This window comes from Musca vetustissima, unplaced genomic scaffold, assembly GCF_032173495.1.
Source record: "Musca vetustissima isolate MV318-11 ecotype Yass unplaced genomic scaffold, APGP_CSIRO_Mvet_v1 utg21051, whole genome shotgun sequence".
NCBI lineage: Eukaryota > Metazoa > Arthropoda > Insecta > Diptera > Muscidae > Musca > Musca vetustissima.
This window is the reverse complement of record NW_026877149.1, coordinates 135535-154463: the sequence shown is the minus strand read 5'-3', so window position 1 is coordinate 154463 and position 18929 is coordinate 135535. Positions and strand designations below refer to the sequence as shown.

At 32.1% G+C, this 18929-nt stretch overlaps 1 protein-coding gene across 1 annotated transcript; it reads right to left on the bottom strand.

Moving 5' to 3' along the window:
• Positions 1-2453: 2453 nt before the first annotated feature.
• Positions 2454-4454, bottom strand: LOC133321730 (sphingosine kinase 2). Its single transcript, XM_061530811.1, has one exon. It carries the CDS (start codon positions 4452-4454, stop codon positions 2454-2456), a length of 2001 nt encoding a protein of 666 aa, XP_061386795.1.
• Positions 4455-18929: the final 14475 nt, after the last annotated feature.

The window sequence follows — 18929 nt, the reverse complement described above, 5'->3', positions numbered from 1 at the left end:
CTTTTGAAAAAATAATATTAAAAAAAAACACCGAAACCTCACTGGGCTTTGCAAAGATGCTATTTCTAAAATTAGCAATTAAAGTCCTCTGGCCACTTCAAAAAAAAAAAAAAAAAAAAAAAATAATAAATAAATAAAAATAAAAAATAATAATATTGAATTATTTTTTAAATGATTCATCAAAAGCTTTTTTACTTTTCCACTGTTTCGAAATCCACTACTAAATCCAAAACCTATTTTTCTAATACAACGCTTAAAGTTCTCTGGGGCTTTTCCAAAAAAATAAATAAATAAATAAATAAAAAACATGTTTTAAAAAATATATGATTAATTCATATATGAATTATTCATTAATTAATATATGATTAATTCATTCGAAAGCTCACTGGATCTTCCAAAAATACTATTTCACAAATCAATAATTAACGTTCTCTGGGCCTTCAAAAAAAAAAAAAAAAAAAAACTTTATGCGCCCGTCAAAAAATATTTTTAAAATTAACTTACAGCTCTCTGGACACGTCAAAAAAAATATAGTAATAATAATTTAAAAAAATCCTCTGAAGCTAACTGGGCCATCAAGTAATATTTTGTAAAAAAACCAACGCTTAATGCTCTGCATCCTTAAAAAATGTTTTCTTTGAAAAGTTTAAAGCTTTCTTGGTCCCTCCAAAGATATTCTTAAAAATCTAAGCTTGAAGTTATCTGGGCACATTCAAAAAGGATGATTATTGCCCTGGGACTTTTCGAAAATAATATTTTAAAAAGGTTCATTCGAAAGCTCATTGGATCTTCAAAAATTACTATTTCACAAATAAATAATTAAAGTTCACTGGGCCTTCAAAAAAAAAAAAATGTATGCAATATTATGTTTAAAGCATAAAGACCATAAACTAACTTAAAGCTTTCTGGACACGTCAAAAAAAAAAAAAAAAAAAATAGTTATAATAATAAAAAAAAACCATTGAAGCTAATTGGGCCATCAAGTAATATTTTGTAAAAAAATCCATGCTAACTGCTCTGCACCCTTACAAAAATTATTCTTTGAACAGTTTAGAGCCTTCTTGGTCCTTCCAAAAATATTCTTAGAAATCTAAGCTTGAAGTTCTCGGGACACTTTAAAAAAGGAATATTGGAGTAAAATGCTTATAAATGATTCTTCAAAAGCTTTCTGGCTCTTCCAAAAATTATCTTAAACAATTCAAGCTTAAAGCTCAATGTTCCCCCTAAAATGTCTTTAAAAATGCAGACCTAAAGTCCGGGCTATTCCAATACATATATAATCTTCAAAAAAACCCCTCTCTTGGGTTTTTCCCAAATATTATTATTATCTTTTAAAAAATATTATTAAAACACTGTTTTAACATCCTCCGCTAATTTTTATAAGTCCACTGCTAATATTCTTTAATATGTCCATACAAATAATTCTGCAAAAGCTTTCCGACCCCTACAAAAATTATTTCCAAAAAAAAATCAAGCTTCAAGATCTCTGTTTCCCTAAAATGTCTTTAAAAATTGAAGCTTAAAGTCTGAGCTATACAAAAAAAATATATATAGTCTTAAAAAAAATCTTATAAAAAACCCTGAAAAATCTGTTGAGCTCTTTCCCAATACTCTATAAAAAAAGTTCAAGGGTTACGGCACTCTTGGTGCTTTTGAAGAAGTATTAGTTAAAAATTCACTGCACATTTTCTGCAAATATGTTATTAGCTATTATAGAACCTGGTATGCCAAATTACAGCCACTTCAGTTATTAAGTAACGATAAATCCTTCGAAATACCAGAGCGGTATTAGTTTGTTTGCCTTGAAAAATATTCTTCAAAAAATCCACACCTTGGGTTGAAGTCAATGAAAAATTGTCTTTATAAACCCCTTGTATTGGTAATTGAAAAAAAAAAAAAATTCTTTAACATATCCACGCCTAGGATCTGGATTTATTAGGTCCTTCAAAAAATATTCTTGAAAATTGTTTTCTTAAAAAATTTGTTTTTATTTTTTTTATTATTTTTTTACTTAGTTAAAAAAATATATATGTAACAAAATAAATGATATATAAGTGTATGTGTAGGTATGTATAAAAAAATAACTCATAGCTAATAAAGCACCATTTACAATTAATAATTATCTTATCACTAGTTGGGCAACAAAAAAATATTGTGTCGTTTATTTTATTTTGCAATAATCACTGTGCAAAAAGAAAATTCTCCGCTTCTCTCTCTCTCTCTCTCTCTCTCTTTTCTGTCCGTTTCTCTAATGGGAAATAATTTCTATTATTTGCTTACAACATTGTTTAGGCGCAGAATTTTAAATGAATTTTTACACGCAATGTTCTGCTGGCTTCCTCCTCCGCCTTCATTGGAAAAGGGGTGGGTTGGATGTAGCGGACGAATATCTTCCTCATTGTTCATTTTTTATTCACTGTGAAAAATAAATTCCATTTAAATATGACATCTTTTTATTCTGCTGCTGCTGCCGTCGTTGGAACATTGGGAACCATGGTCTTAATTAGGCCTGGGAAAATTTCTGCTTGCAGTGTACCATAGGGTACCCTTTCCCCATCGACTGTAAGTATTCCTGGCTCACTTAAATCAGGTTCTATGCGAAATGCCGTCACAGGTATGACTTGCATATGAGATGTAGGAGCCTCTGCCAAATGGGTACCGGAACTAAGATTTAACAGAAATTGTACCATTTGAGATTTGCTCACTCCAGCTCTGATGATAACCAAATAAATGATACCATCATTTAGCTTAGAGGCAGGAACAAAATAACAATCTGATGCCAAGTGTGTGGTATATGCCGCATGGACCATAACATATTCACCCTCTTCAGAAATCCATTCCCCAGCCAGGGGTTCAGTGATGGCAGGTATTTTTGATTTTGGTCTTTGGGTATTGAATTCTGCATTGGCTGCCTCAATTCGACTTTGTATTGTGGCCACGCTACGATTAGATCTTAGCGAGTGGCCGGGTATCGAGTAGTAGGCAGTGGCATTGGATTTGGCAGAGGCCCAACTGTCCACACGATATGTGGATTGGGATATAATGTCAGCAAATTCGGAGTTATCCTCACCATCACAGGCATCGGAAAAACCATGGTTACGATTTCCCGCCATAGCATCATCCTCCTCCTCATCCAAGGCATCTTGAAAACGTCGCAAAATTGAGGTGGACCCTGATTTGCGTACCTTGTGCCTTAGGGATTCTGCGTTTATTGTTTCAGCATTCGTCCTCTTCCAGGGTAGATATGACAGTTTTCCCTTATATGTCCTTAGATGTAATATACGATGTATGGACCACAGGGTAAACCGTTGGGAGCCAATCGATCTCAGCTTTTCACTTTCAATATCGACATCAGCTATTATACCCCAACCCACCGCTAAAAAGGAAAACAATTCCTGCTGCTGTTTTTCCTTGGACAGCAATTCAATGCGTACCACATCGAGTGGGGCCCACTTGCCTGAGACACATGTCAGGGTGGCATTGACAATGGGTTTCGGTTCGTAAGGTTCATTGTAGCAATGGGCAATACTTTTGGCCAAACCATTACCCGAACCACAGGGTATAATACCCAAGGGCAAGTCACGTGTCAGCACTCTCCAGTCGGGTCGCTCCATAATGCCATTAAGGACCTCGAAGTATAAACCATCCCCTGAGGCCACCACAATGCCGCTGTATTTTTGTGTCAAATCTTGACGTTTCCGCACCATTTCCCGAGCAAAATTGGCATGTGTTGTAACAATCAGTTCATAAGGTATATCCGCTTCCTTGAGCACTGGGATCACTTGTTTCTGGAACATTACCCTACCCTTGCCCGAACCGGATTTGGGATTTAAGAAAATCAATAAAGGTTTCCGGGCATAGGTATGCATATCGGGGCCCTTGTTGATCCTGATGGCTCTTTGCCATCTCTCTGCGGATTTTAAATTCTCTTCATACGTTAAAAATGAGCGGAATCGCAATATTCTCACAGTACGCATCCGCCTAAGGGGTTTTTCTTTTCTAACATAGGCATAGATATATAAATAGGCGGAAATATCCTTATTATCCGGTTGACTAGCCGAGGAGTCCTCACTGTGATGTTGTTCCTCATCCACTTCGGGTTTCCGCTTGCAGGATTGTAGCACACCGCGTGTCTTTTTCTTTATCTTACCACCACAATAGCTACCAATAATATCCTCCATGCGGATCAGCTGTTCCGTGATTTGATCATGATCGGGTGTCTCGCGACGTAGATAAATTCCCGTGGCATTTATTTGGACTTGGATCTTGAGATTATGTTTTCGTTTATTGCGATTGTTGATATAGAAGTTCTCTGTTAGCTCTACACCATTTGCAGGTGTCTGGTGGGAGTGGCTGTGTTCGTGGTCCGACATATTGTAGCCATTGGCTATGGCACTCGATGAGGGGTTATTATTCTGGATATTAGTACCATATGTTCCGCCGTTAGCTGTCATGGATATGCCAAATCGTTTTTCTTCCGTTTTTTGCTGCCCCCTGTGTGAATTTCCTTATCAAATGGCTGTTTTTTCGATGGAATTGATAAAGCAGAACGGCGTCGGCCACACTTCACTGGATTTTTGGAAATAAACAGAAAAAAATGGAAAAACATTTGGTGATAAGAAAAAAAGTATTAATTGTAAATTTTCAATAGTTTACAGCAATTTTTCTTATCCACGATATTTTATCTTCGAATTACAAAAAAAAAAAAAAAAAATAAATAAATAAATAAAAAAAATAAAATTATTTTTTTCTTCTTCTTCTTGTAAAACCCCACCTTATTTTATGTGTGACTCTTCTTCACCTAATTTCTATTTTTTTTTTTCAAAATGATCCCTCCGTTTAACTGCCTTGCTCTGACTGCCTGCCTAGTGGTTCTACCTTTGAATGTCTGTTGCTTACTAAAAACCAAAATCGCTCTCACCACACTTCATTCAATCATGGCCATCGAATCGAATTTGTTTATCAGTAGTGTGCAGTTGTTGTTTTTATTGTTATTGTTATTATTTTCTATTTTATATCGGGATTTCTTGTGTTGTTGTGTTTTATTTTTTGTATTTGTTTTACCCCGATCCGATAGTATTTGGTCATATCAGTTACCAAGTTTTTTGTTTCGTCTTCATGTTTTTTTTTTGCGATAGTAGCATTTTGTTTTGGTATCAATAACCAATACCCTATATACCGGCAACTGGATCTGGTAAATGGTATTGTATATTGTAATAATGTTAAGGGTCTGTAGTATTCAAATTATGTTATTTTGTCAAGATACACCAAATATTGCCAAAGTTATGGACTTCGTAAGGTGATTGAATTAAAATAACAAAAACAGATGCAATTTGGTTAATTTTTTGTATTATTGGTTATAACTCCAAAATTTGCTTAGATAGAGTGAACTTGAATTTATGGAAACATGCTTATTAGAATGTCTTCTTTCATAATCTGTTTGTTTCATTTTGATTCCGGTATTTTTTCCGATGTTATAGCCTCCAGAAGATAATAGCAAAAAAATTATCAAAAATGTGTTCATTTTGGGTAATTTGATCATTTTGGTTATAACTCAGATATTTGTTTAAGTAGATCCAATTTTATTCATGAAAATGTACTCTATAAACTGTCTTCTTTCATAATCAGTTTATTTCATCCAGATACTGCTAATATTTCCGAAGTTATGGCTTCAGGATGGCAATTGCAAAAAATTAACCAAAATAGGAGCAATTTTTGTAATTTGATACTTTTGGTTATAATTTCGATTTTTTGTAAGCTGAAGTATTTTTATTTGGTAATAATGTAATATTTAGAATATCCTCTTTCATAATCGGTTCATTTTATCCAGATACTGCTATTATTTCCGATGTTATGGCCTCCGGAAACTGATTGCAAAAAATGAACCAAAATAGGAACATTTTTTGTAATTTGATATTTTCGTTTATAATTTCGATTTTTTGTAAGCTGGATTATTTTTATTTGCTAGTAATGTAATATTTAGAAGATCCTCTTTCATAATCAGTTTATTTCATCCGGATACTGCTATTATTTCCGAAGATATGGCCTCCAGAATATGGTTACCGAAAACTAACAAAATATTCAAATTTCTAAGTAATTGCATAATTTTCTGCATATCTCTTTTATGTGGTCATTTATGTATTAATAATTGATATTATTGTAAATTATACAAGATCTTATATCAGAAGAGGATATTTTCGTTGCAATTGACCGATTATTTCCAAAGTTATGACATCTGAAAAGTGATTGAACACAAAATACTTAAAATAGGTCAATTTGAGGTAATTTGCTACATTCGGTTATAATATATATATTTGTAAGGCAGGATCAGATTTCTTTGGTAGTAATGTAATACTCAGAGTCTGTTTTTTTTAATTCAGTTCATATCATCTTGATACTGCTATTATTTTCGATGTTATAGCCTCCAGAAGAAGATGATTGTAAAAAATGAACAAAAAATAGATGCAATTTGGGTAATTTGATACTTTTGGTTATAACTCAGTTATTTGGTAAGCTAGAATCAATTTTATTACTGGCAATTTAATTTTTAGAATGTGTTCTTGCATAATCATATTAAATTATCCTGATACTGTTATTATTGTCGAAGTTATGGCCTCCGTAAGGTTGATTGCACAAAATGACAAATATAGATGCAATTTGGGTAATTTGATACTTTTGGTTATAACTCAGGTATTTTGTAAGCTAGAATTAATTTTATTGGAGGTAATTACATTTGTAGAATGTGTCATTGCATAATCATTTTATTTTATCCTGATTCTGCCATAATTTTCGAAGTTATGGCTTCCATAAGCTTGATTGCACAAAATGACAAATATAGATGCAATTTGGGTAATTTCATATTTTTTGTTATAACTCAGGTATTTGGTAAACTAGAATCAATTTTATTGCTGGCAATTGAATTTTCAGAATGTGTTCTTACACAATCATTTTATTTTATCCTGATTCTGCTATAATTTTCGATGTAATGGCCTCCAGACGGTGATTACACAAAATGAACAAAAATAGATGCAATTTGGTTATAACTCAGGTATTTGGCAAGCTAGAATAAATTTTACTTCTGGCCATTTAATTTCTAGAATCTGTTCTTGCATAATCATTTCATATTATCCTGATTCTGTTATTTTCTAAATAATGACCTCCAGAAAATGATTAACAAAAAACGAACAAAAAATTCAAAGTTTTTGGTAATTGATTATTTCGGGTCATAACTAGTTATTTGATGGGATAGGTGAATGTAATCGATATTATAGTAAAGTTTACACATTTATCTGTCAGTATAGGGTGATTTTTTTATATATGTACCTATATTTTCAAAATGATGACCAATTGAAAGTGATTGCGGAAATTGAACAAGAATTTGAGATGTTTGGGTAATTTGATATTTTTGCCTATAACTGTTTTTTGCCTATAACATGTTCGGTAAGCTATAACCAAACTTATTTTTAGAAATTTATAGCTCTTTATATTCCTCTATCGAATCGTGTAATATTTTTAAGATGTAACGAATTTTTTTCCGAAGTTATCCACACTGAAAAGTGATTGCGGAAAATTTTAAGGAATATGTCAAAGTGCATATATTTGGTTATAACTCTGACATTTTCAATGCTATAATCGAAGCTGTTTGTGGTTCTATAATATTTAGAGTATCTCCTTCCAAAATCAAGTCATTTTACTGTAATACTTTTATTGTTTCAGAAGTTATGGTTCCCAGAAAATTGTTAAGGAAAACGGACCGAAAAATTAAATACATTTGGTTTCCTTCTCTGATTCGACAATTAAATAATAATGATTCCAATATAAAGATGAGATTATTTTCTATCAGAATTAGTTCATATTGTTTAGATTCATCTACGGTTTTCGATGTTGTGACTTCCGGAATATGATTCCAAAAAATTATCAAAAATAATTTGGGTTATTTAGACTGCCCTATTATTTTCAAAGTTATGAACAAGGAAAATTTAAAGATTTTTTATAAAAAAATTTAAATATTTTTTTTTATAAAAAATTGAAATATTTTTTATAAAAAAATTTAAATATTTTTTATAAAAAAATTGAAATATTTTTTTATAAACAAATTGAAATATTTTTTATAAATAAATTGGAATATTTAAAAAAAATAATAAAAAATTTAAATATTTTATTTATAAAATAATTTAAATGTTTTATTTCATAAAATAATTGAAATATTTCTTTTATAAAAAATTAAATATTTAAATAGTTATTTAAAAAAAAATATTTTATTTTTTTAATTTACGTAGATACTGAAAAAATTGTTAGAGAAATTTTTGGTTTATTTTTTTCTGTATAGAAAAACATATTTATAAGGTTTTATTTTGGGTCTTCTAATTTCAATGAAATCGAAACAATTCGTTCATTGTTATTTTTTTATTTGTGCTTTTGTTTATCTAAATCTGGGTTATTTAAACAAATTAAAAATTATGTCGTCGGTTAACCTGTTGATCGAGTTTGATATTTTTTTTTTAATTTCCATATTCAAATTTCAAAACGAATCGCTTGTTGCACTGTGTCAAACGTGCAGTGAAAAAAAAAACAAGTTTCCCCAAACAACAAAACCTATCCGTAAACACAGTTTTTTTTTTTTTTTTGAATGATTTTTCATTTTTTATGTTTTTGTAAATTCACAATTTTTCCTTATGGTCATATTTTTTCCTTTTGTTTTTCTATATTTTATACAAATGATCCACCTGCCATGTCTCCAAAGAAATGTTTTTTTTATAATTTTTTTAATTTGTTTCCCTTTGGATTTTGCAGAAATAAAAAACAATTATTATTATTTTTTTTTTTGCTAATTCCGTAAAAACAAAGATACGATTTCACATAGATTTTTGTTGTTGCTTGTTTGTTTTTTTTTACACGAAACCATATGTACATCTGTTTTTTGAATGATTTACCACCACCCACACCCACTATAATTATCTTTCACTTTTGATATTTATATATCAGAATTGATATGCAGTCCATCAAGCGGGCTTTGTATTGCAAAACATCAATTGTGTTTGAAATTAGAAAGGTATCCATCCCTGCAGCGCCTACCACAGCAAGCCAACAATGGATGGATGGATGAATGAATGGCCTAATAACACACAATACCCGATTAAATCACACTTGATTCACACACTCGCCCATGTATTAGTTATGGGGTTAAGCAATCGCATCCAACAATGACAATAACAACAACACTACTACTATTGCTGCTGCTCTATTTTCAAAATGCATCAATCAGTCAAACACAGACTGACAATGCTCTATATATCACATTTATCAAGAGTTCACCCCATAATAATATCTTTGTTGTTGTTTTTTTATTGTATTATCACGTGCATATGTTGTTTTGCTTTTTTTGTCTCTCTGTATTTATTGTAAAGCGAGCACCATCGTTTCGTTTTTGATTACCTTTCGATTTGACGGTTACTTTGAAACTAAGCTTCGCCAACAACTAAACACAGCAAAACCAAACAGAAACACACAAAAAAATAAAGGAAATCCATACAACACATCAGTTGTTCACACTTGTTGCTGTTTTTTTTTTCTTACTATCAAACACAAATATAAACACACGCATCTACATACATATTAATATTGCTCGTGTTTTGTTTTGTATCAAGAAAAAAACAACCTGCCCCTTCTTTCATTCATTTCATTAATTGTCTTTGGAGCAAAGTCACACAGATAAAAAACACGACAAAACAAACATCATCTCGTGCCTGCGACTCTTTTTCTTTAAGCTCGACTTTGATCTCTCCCACTCCAACTCTCTCACTCACCAGTTTGCTGTACTTTGGCTTCTCTGAAACAGGTGTTGCTTTGTTTTGTTGTGCAAGATAAAACGGGATCATCCCAATTGTTGGCACACAACTCTTCGCATGAGATTACTGTAAAAGAGATGGAGGGAGAGAGCGTATGAGTTACAAAAAAGCATTATTGCAAAATGTGGGCTCTTAAAGGCAGTTGCTTTGTTGTTGTTATTATTATTAATATTATTGCAAATATACAAATATACATTGAATTGTTATTGCAATGAGAGGTTAATTAGATGGGGACATCTAAAGTTAAAACAAATGTAAACAGGGTGACATAAGGATAATATAGGATTAATAATTAACAAAAACCATGCCTTTTCTATTAATAGTCTTTGGTGCAAAGCCACACTGATAAAAGAAAGACATCATCTCGTGCCTGCGACTCTTTTTCTTTAAGCTCTGCTCCCACTCCAACTCTCTCTCACTCATTTGTTGTACATTGCCTTCTCTGAAGCAGGTGTTGCTTTGTTTTGTTGTTTTTCTTCAATGCAAGATTAAACGGGATTATCCCAATTGTTTACAAACAACTCTTCGCATGGGATTACTGTAAAAGAGATGGAGGGAGAGAGAGAGAGCGTATGAGTTACAAAAATGCATGATTGGCAGTAACTTTGTTGTTGTTATTATTATTGCAAATATTACATTGAATTGTTATTGTAATAAGGGGTTAATTGGAAGGGGGCATGTTTTAGAAGGCATTTCAAGATAAAGAAATCATCTCGTGCTTGTGACTCTTTTTTTTAACCTCAGCATGATCTCTCCCACTCCAACTCTCTCACTCACCCATTTGCCGTACATTGCCTTCTCCGAGACAGGTATTGTTTTGATATTGTTTTCTTCAATGCAAGATAAAACTGTAAGAGACTATTTTAAAGTGGATGGAGGGAAAGAGAGAGCGTATGGGTTATCAACTGCATGATTACAATATGTGGTATTTCCACGACATTTGTTGACGAGTTGTTGTTATTATAGCATTTTCTATTGTAATGAGGGGTTAATTAGATGAGTGAGATGTTTTAGAAGGCATTTATGGTTAAAAAGTTAATTTATTAATAGAGTTTCTAGAAGAGACATTCTAAAGCAGAGTTGAACAGAACTAAATTGAGAGTAAGTATGTGAAAGCGTAACTGAGAGATAATCATCAAAAATGACTGTCGAAAAGAGACAAAAAGAGAATACGTATTTTGCAATCACCGCTATCGTAATATTTTGTGCATTAGTGTTCTAGAGATGACCTATTGGTGGAAATGACAAAAATTTTTCGTACAAAAAATCTATAAAATATTTTTCATATAGAAAAAATTTAAAAATATTTTTTGTGTAAGAAAAATTAGCCATAATTTTATTTTTTGGTATAGACAAAATTTGCAATTAGTTGTTTTTATATAGACGAATTTTTATAATTTTTTAGCACTACCCCATCTAATACACCCTGATTCATTTCAATTTATTGCATGTGATGTTTCTGAACATCACATTTGGCTTACAGCTTGCGTTGTCATTTTTTTCTTTTTGCACGTTACACCTGGCACCACCTACTGCCAACGTCATCAACCCCGATGACAGTGTCATGTCATTAACGACCATTGTGTGTGTGTTTGTTTGTTTTGTTGTCGTTTATCTTTTGACCTTAGCCCAAGGCAGTTGCTGTCAATTGACATACATGACAATTGCATTTTATGCGTCTACATTGGCGTATTAGTATTAGTTTTTTGGATGTGAATTATGGGAAATTGGGTTGCAATATAATAAAAAGTTAAAATTGAAGGTGTCTTTTTTAAGAGCTACATTTGAGCTTTAATGTTTTATACATATTTTTTAAAATATTTTTTTCATTAAGCTCGAATCGAAAAATAAAAAAAAAAACTGATTTTAAAATTCATTCAAATGATCATCGCCCTTACAGGCAAAATTCAAATAAATGTTCTTTTAAATAAATAATTAAAATTTAATAGTTTTTTTTTATAATAACAACATTTTTAATAGCGGAAATTTATCTTACGTTTTTTCTCCAAGCGACAATTTATTAAAAATATTTTTCTATAGACCGGAATTTCAAGGAATTATTTTTTTTTAGATTTATCTTTAGGAGCTGATATTTGTTAAAAATATTTTTAAGATTATTTATAGCCGGATTTAAAAAAAATATTTTTTATGGATTATTTTGTAAGCGTGGATAAAAAAATATTTTTTTAAGAAGTTGAGGATTTTATTAAAGGATTATTTATGAGCGTAATTTTTTAAACATATTTTTAAAAGAATTATTTATAAGTGTGGATCTTTAAAAAATATTTTTATAAGAAAAGAATAGCCACATAGCCGAATATGCCTGATGAGCCGCTTAACCAACGGCGAAACGCGTCGCATAATGGTGGGTACGTAGGTTCTTCTCCTGGCTTTCCTTTTCATTACAAAACTTCGACTCGAAAGAGCATAAATAACTCACTTAAAATTTTACGAATTATTTAGAAGGGATAAGCGGATCAACTCTATTTTTAATAAAATGTTATTTACTATAGTATAAACACATACGTTTTATTAATCATTTAAATACTAAAATGCAACTCTTTTTTAAATATTTGAAAGTAACGGTTACTTATGTACATAATCTTTAAATAGTACCAACAACTATATCACTGTTATTAATACTTTCTCATACAACCAATACTAGAGAAGAATCTTGCTTTTAATAAGTAGTACCTAAGCTCGATCTATTTTCAATAAAATCAGCGACACTCCGATTCTAACTCGTTTAGCGAACACTGAAGGCTTAAGAACATTAACCACACTTGCCCAAGTTGATGAACTCGGACAAAAGCTGGAAGTAGTTCCTAAACAAGGAGTAAAAAGTTAATCTTGTTGTTTCGGGTGAAGCCATACCAGCTCCGCTCACGAGCAGCTATATTGGCGCCTAACGTGGAGCGCAAGTGAAGAAACTCGTGTTGCGCCAATAAGGCACGCTCCACGTTGGGTGTTAATGAAGCAGCTCGACCTTGGGTATCAATGAAGCAGGTCCCACGTTGGCGTCAATAAAGCAAGCTCAACGTTGGGTGACAATATATGTATGTGTTGTCAATTACATAATTCACAATATTTAACAAAATCTTGTTAAATCCGTCAAAAACAACATACATTTTCGATTTTTTTATTTTTCGCACTTGGTTTAGAACTCACCATTAATTTTTATATTATCTTATTTTTTCAGGTATGAAAATCATATTTTAATGTAAGTAAATTTCTGATGCCTAGAATTGAGTATTGAAATGGATGGAATTAGATCGGAATTAAATAGAGAAATTCAATCCTCGAATAAAAATCTATTGAATAGACCCTACTTACAGCTACAATTTTAAGTTCCGCCAATTTTTCCCTAATTTAAATGTTCAGGTTTCCAAACCCATTTATCATTTTATAACACAAACGATTGCTTTTATTTTTATTATTATTACTATTTTTTGTAGACAATATCCAAGCATTTATAAAAATTTTAACGTGACTCACTTGTGACTTTACAAATATTTATGCGATATTAATGACATTTCTTATCACAACGCCCCAACCAAAATTGATTAAAAACAAATTTTTTGAACACTCTACATGAAGTAATTAATCAATGACTCAGTCTCGACACGGTCCTAATCGGCGTTGGTGAATCTTTCTGCGGTGACGTATTAATGAGATATTATTTTATTAAAAAAAATATCATGTTACTATGTTTATTAAACTTTTAGTTAATATAGGACGGATTTTTTTAATTACTTTTTGAAGGTGGTGACTAATACCCAAGGGGGTAATATGGAATTACCACCTGTAGCTTTGTATATTTGAGGACAACTAGGCGAATATTTGTAATAAAAATTTCTTTTTTTTTTGAATAGTTGTGCACTATGCTTTATATTGTTGGGCCTTCAAACCAATTGTTGAAGCATTTCTTTCGCTATGATTCGTTACTACCTTCTGATGGCGAAAATCGTTTACCACTCATTTTTTTCTTGATGTGCGAGAATAAAATGTAGTCATCAGATGTAAGGTCAGAACCGTGCAGTGTATGATCCATCCATGTCATGTTTTGCCTGGTGGAAGAGGTGTTAGTTCGAGCCGATGTGTGAAACATCGGATTGTAATAGTGTACAATGATGCCAACATAAGGTGGAATGTATAATAAATTTGTCATTGCGTTTGATGCAACACCTCGATATATTCATTATTTTCTTGATCAGAATACAATTCTATGTCGATTTATGTATGCCCGTCTGCCTGTTGAAATCACGATGAAGCCCGCTTCATTTAAGATAAGGATTTGCAATTTGTGCTCCTAGAGTGTTAGGCATTGAAGATGTGAATATCGGCCCAAGTTGTGGTATAGCCCACATATAAAAGCGCCAGAGGGGTTGGCTTCGTCGCGAAATCCGAAATTATTTTTTTTAACAATAAATTAATTGAAACAGTGTTTTTAAACCTATCACCACATTGTGGTACAGGGCATTATGTCATTGTGCATATGTTTGTAACAGGCAAAAGATGGAGATAGAACCATAGTTCCTTTTGAGAATATGCATAGAATCACTTTCTTAGTCGATTTATGCATGTCCGTCCGTCTGTTGGTGTTAAATTGTAAACAAAGTACAGATCGCATTTATAATCCGATTTGGATGACATTTGGCACAGCTCACTTGTTTGGCCCAAGGACGAACCCTATTGGAATTGGGGAAAATCGATTCAGATTTTAGTTATAGCTCCCATATATAGTTTCGTCCGATTTCATGTAAATGGTACACCAAAGTCCCTATATATCTTTTGATTTGCACGAAATTTGGCATAGCGTACTGAATTGAGCCTAGAATGATATCTGCCAAGTTTTGTGAAAATCAGTCCAGATTTAGATATAGCTCCCATATATAGGTTCTTCCGGTTTCATTTAAATGGTGCACCAAAGTCCACATATATCTTTCGATTTGTTCGAAATTGGGTATAACGTACTGAATTGAGTCAAGAATGATGGCTGCCAAGTTTCGTGAAAATCGGCCAAAATTTAGATATAGCTCCCATATATAGGTTCTTCCGATTTCATCTAAATGGTGCCCCAAAGTCCACATATATCTTTCGATTTGCTCGAAATTTGGCATAACATTCTGAATTGAGCCTAGAGTGATTTCAGCCAAGTTTCGTGAAAATCGGTCAAAATTTAGATATAGCTCCCATATATAGGTTCTTCCGATTTCATCTAAATGGTGCCCCAAAATCCACATATATCTTTTGATTTGCACGAAATTTGGCATAACGTACTGAATTGAGCCTAGAATGATATCTGCCAAGTTTTGTGAAAATCAGTCCAGATTTAGATATAGCTCCCATATATAGGTTCTTCCGGTTTCATTTAAATGGTGCACCAAAGTCCACATATATCTTTCGATTTGTTCGAAATTGGGTATAACGTACTGAATTGAGTCAAGAATGATGGCTGCCAAGTTTCGTGAAAATCGGTCAAAATTTAGATATAGCTCCCATATATAGGTTCTTCCGATTTCATCTAAATGGTGCCTCAAAGTCCACATATATCTTTTGATTTGCTCGAAATTTGGTATAACGTACTGAATTGAGCCTAGTATGATTTCAGCCAAGTTTCGTGAAAATCGGTCAAGATTTAGATATAGCTCCCTTATATTGTACATTGATTTTAAGTAATTGACGCACCAAGGAACCAATATATGGCTGATAGGAACAAATTAGTATAACCTAACCTGTGACAATTTTCGTTGAAATCGGTTCATATTTGGATATAGCTTCCATATATATTTTCGTCAGATTTTAAGTAAATTGTACATCACACTCCTCATGTTTGTCAGATTGACATCAAATTTAACACAACTTACAAAATTGAGCATATAATTACGTAGTTGCGTATTCTAGAAATACAGATATAGCCCAACGGATGGACCTATTTATATTTGTTTGAAGTCGATTTACATACTTTTGTCCCATTGTTACAAACGAATGACATGTTTATTGATAAATCTAGATCGATTCACATTTAGATAAAATTCACATATTTATATCATCCAATTTCATGATAATAGTCCTGTTTAATATACCCATATGGTCGACGCCGTTTGACTTTACTTCTTTCATTATTAGTTTTATTTTGTACTAGAGATCCCCTCGCTAATATTCGATATTTTGGGACTATACGGACGTTTTTGAAAAATTCTGAATAAAATATTTTTTAAAAGTCTGCCATTTATGAAGGTCCCGATTACTGGTATTTTAAATTAAAGTTCCTACCAGCCGAACTTAACGACATTTTGACTCGCTTTTAGAACAAAGTGTTTCCATTTAACTTCCCCACAATTGTGCTCTGATATTTAATTAAAGTGCAATAATTTATTTAACCCCCATTTTTGTTAAATGCATTACCATGTCGTTAAAGTGGCATAAAAATTAAAATAAATAAAGAACAGTGGAATCAATTACTCATTCAAACGAACAAAGAGACCAATCCAGAGAGACTCGTGCGAAAAAACCTATCTGCCGACAAGAAAAAAAAACAAAAACGCTGTTTAACAAATTATTTACGCCTCTACGACAAATCAAGTGAATGTCAATGTAAACACACAAACAATATTTATTATAGAACACAAAATGTAAACAAGTGAAAATGTCGATATATTCGGCAGGGTCGAACTTTTCGATACCCTTCACCATGAGATGGTCATTTATAATAGTTAAATTTTTCTGGCACGAGAGAATTTTTATTTTATTCTAAAAAATAAAATAAATAAAAAATAATAAATTGCAGATTTTCGAAATTCGAATAGGACCTTTAAACTATCGAAAAAGTGGTCGGGAAGAAGTTGAAAAAATCCGCAAAGAAGTTGTTTTTTTTACCAATTAAGAACTTACATCCACTTCGTTTGGAGAATGTGTCTTGGACCATGATCATACAACTATTTTTTATATCAATCAAGAACCCAAGAATGGCCAATTGAAGACACTTCGCTTGGAATATGCGGCAAGGACCCTGAAAATATCTAAAATAGTAGGCACTCTTGATATGAGTCCACGTGTGGCAAACGCAATGACAAATTTCATATATACCTCCCCTGTTTATTGTGCAGGGTATACAAATATGAAATATAAATAATAAATAAATATTTAAAATATTACAGCAATAACAACAACAAAGGCTTATAACTGATAAGCTTCAAAGGCCAGGCCCATATGATACGTTTTTGTTTCTATTTTTTTTTTTTTTCAATACATATGGCGGTAAATTGTGATGCAAATTCAAATCAATTAAAAAATTGTTTCCTGTGTTGAAAGAAAATATGGGGATAGAAAAAAAAAAATAAAAGAAAAACACTACAATTTACGTTTTAAATTTGTATATAATAAAGTGACTAGTCACCTTGGAAGAAGGTGATTAGAAGTTATGGAATTATAAAAATAATCATGTCATAAATTCGAATTTAACTAGCAAAGACACAAACCAGTATGTTTGGTTGTGTTCAGTGTAACAAATTTGTAATAAGGTATAACAGAGTCCACGGAAAATAAATTCGGTTTTACTATGAAATTATATATTTAAATTATATTCATAATAATGATCAGAAGGTACCATATGAAAGCGGATCTCCTCTACTTTTAGAAAATATATTATTCAGATTTTTTTTAACAAGAAATTTACAGATAATAATTATTTTTTGTTGCAAAAAAAAATAGTACTTTATATAAAAACCAGTGAGCAGTATAGTTGGACGGGGCCGACCATACGATACCCTACACAACTACCACGGAACTCTATCTTTTTGCTGATGTTTATTCCGAGCATGGGCAATATTTCGTGATATTTGCCCTCTCTTTCCCGATTAGAGGTCAGCACAGCACCTCTTCCTTACACTGACATATATTCCGAATTTTACGAATATTCAGTATAGCCCTTCTAATTACTTGTCCAGATTTCCTTTACCGTGAGTTGTGTTGTGGTGTTCTGCTTATAATTATGGCCTGTAGATAGAGTCGAAAACAACACAAAAAATTAAGTTTTCGACCCACTTCATCCCAAAATTATTATCTGATCATCGCGGAAAATTATAGACCCCAACTGGAATCTTATGGAAAATTTCAAAGCGATCAGCGCAATGTTTCCACCCTCTAGTGTGACAATGGGTTACTAAATAATATCTCAGTACGTAAGCACCTGTAAATATATAAGAGAATATAATTGGTATCATTATAAAGGTCAACTAGGCCTTCATTGAGTAGAATCCATCATACATGCATTTAGTGAAGATTGGTCCATAACTGTGGCCAGTATTAAAAATATGGACAGACGGACGGACACACATGTCTAGATCGACTCAGCTGGTCGAGATATAACGATCGGTATACTTAGGTGGGCCTAGGACCAATAATTCGTGGCGTTACAAACTCTTGGGGCTGCACAAAGCTATAATATCCTGACAACATATTTGTGTAGGGTATAATTATATGTTTCATTAAAAAATGTTTTTTTTTCAAAATATCTGTTCGTAATATTTTTATAGTTCTCGCAGTGGTTCTCTGAATATATCTATATATATATAAAAATGGAGCCAAAAAAATGTATACTAACGCATCAATTGAGAACGGCTGGACCGATTTGACTCAAAATTGTTTTCAGTTGTCGGTAATTACGGTGGGAGAAAAATCCGCGAAAATCTTGCAAAAATTATTTTAAAGAAACGGCTGGACCGATTTGACTTAAAGTTTCTGTTAGTAGTCTGTAATTGAAGTGGAAAGGTTTTAATGAAAGAACATTTTAAGAAAAATCCGCGAAAAAGTTGCAAAATATATTTTGAAAGACATTAGCATTTCCACACATTTTATACCGAACATTTATGGTTTCATCTCTTCGTAGTTCTTTTTGGACATATTTTGGTCAAAAATGACAGCGTATATCTTTATGTAATTGTCAGTTATGGAAAATATGTTAATTTTCTACAATCAATTGGATTGTCTTTGACTTGAAAAAAGTTGCTGTTCGTTAGTCTCGCTAAAACTCGAGTACGGCTGAGCGGATTTTTCTTATCTTAGTCTTCAAATGTTCGT

Coding starts and splice junctions, on each gene's coding strand:
- LOC133321730 (XM_061530811.1), bottom strand. CDS start 4,454: ATGACAGCTAACGGCGGAACATATGGTACTAATATCCAGAATAATAAC.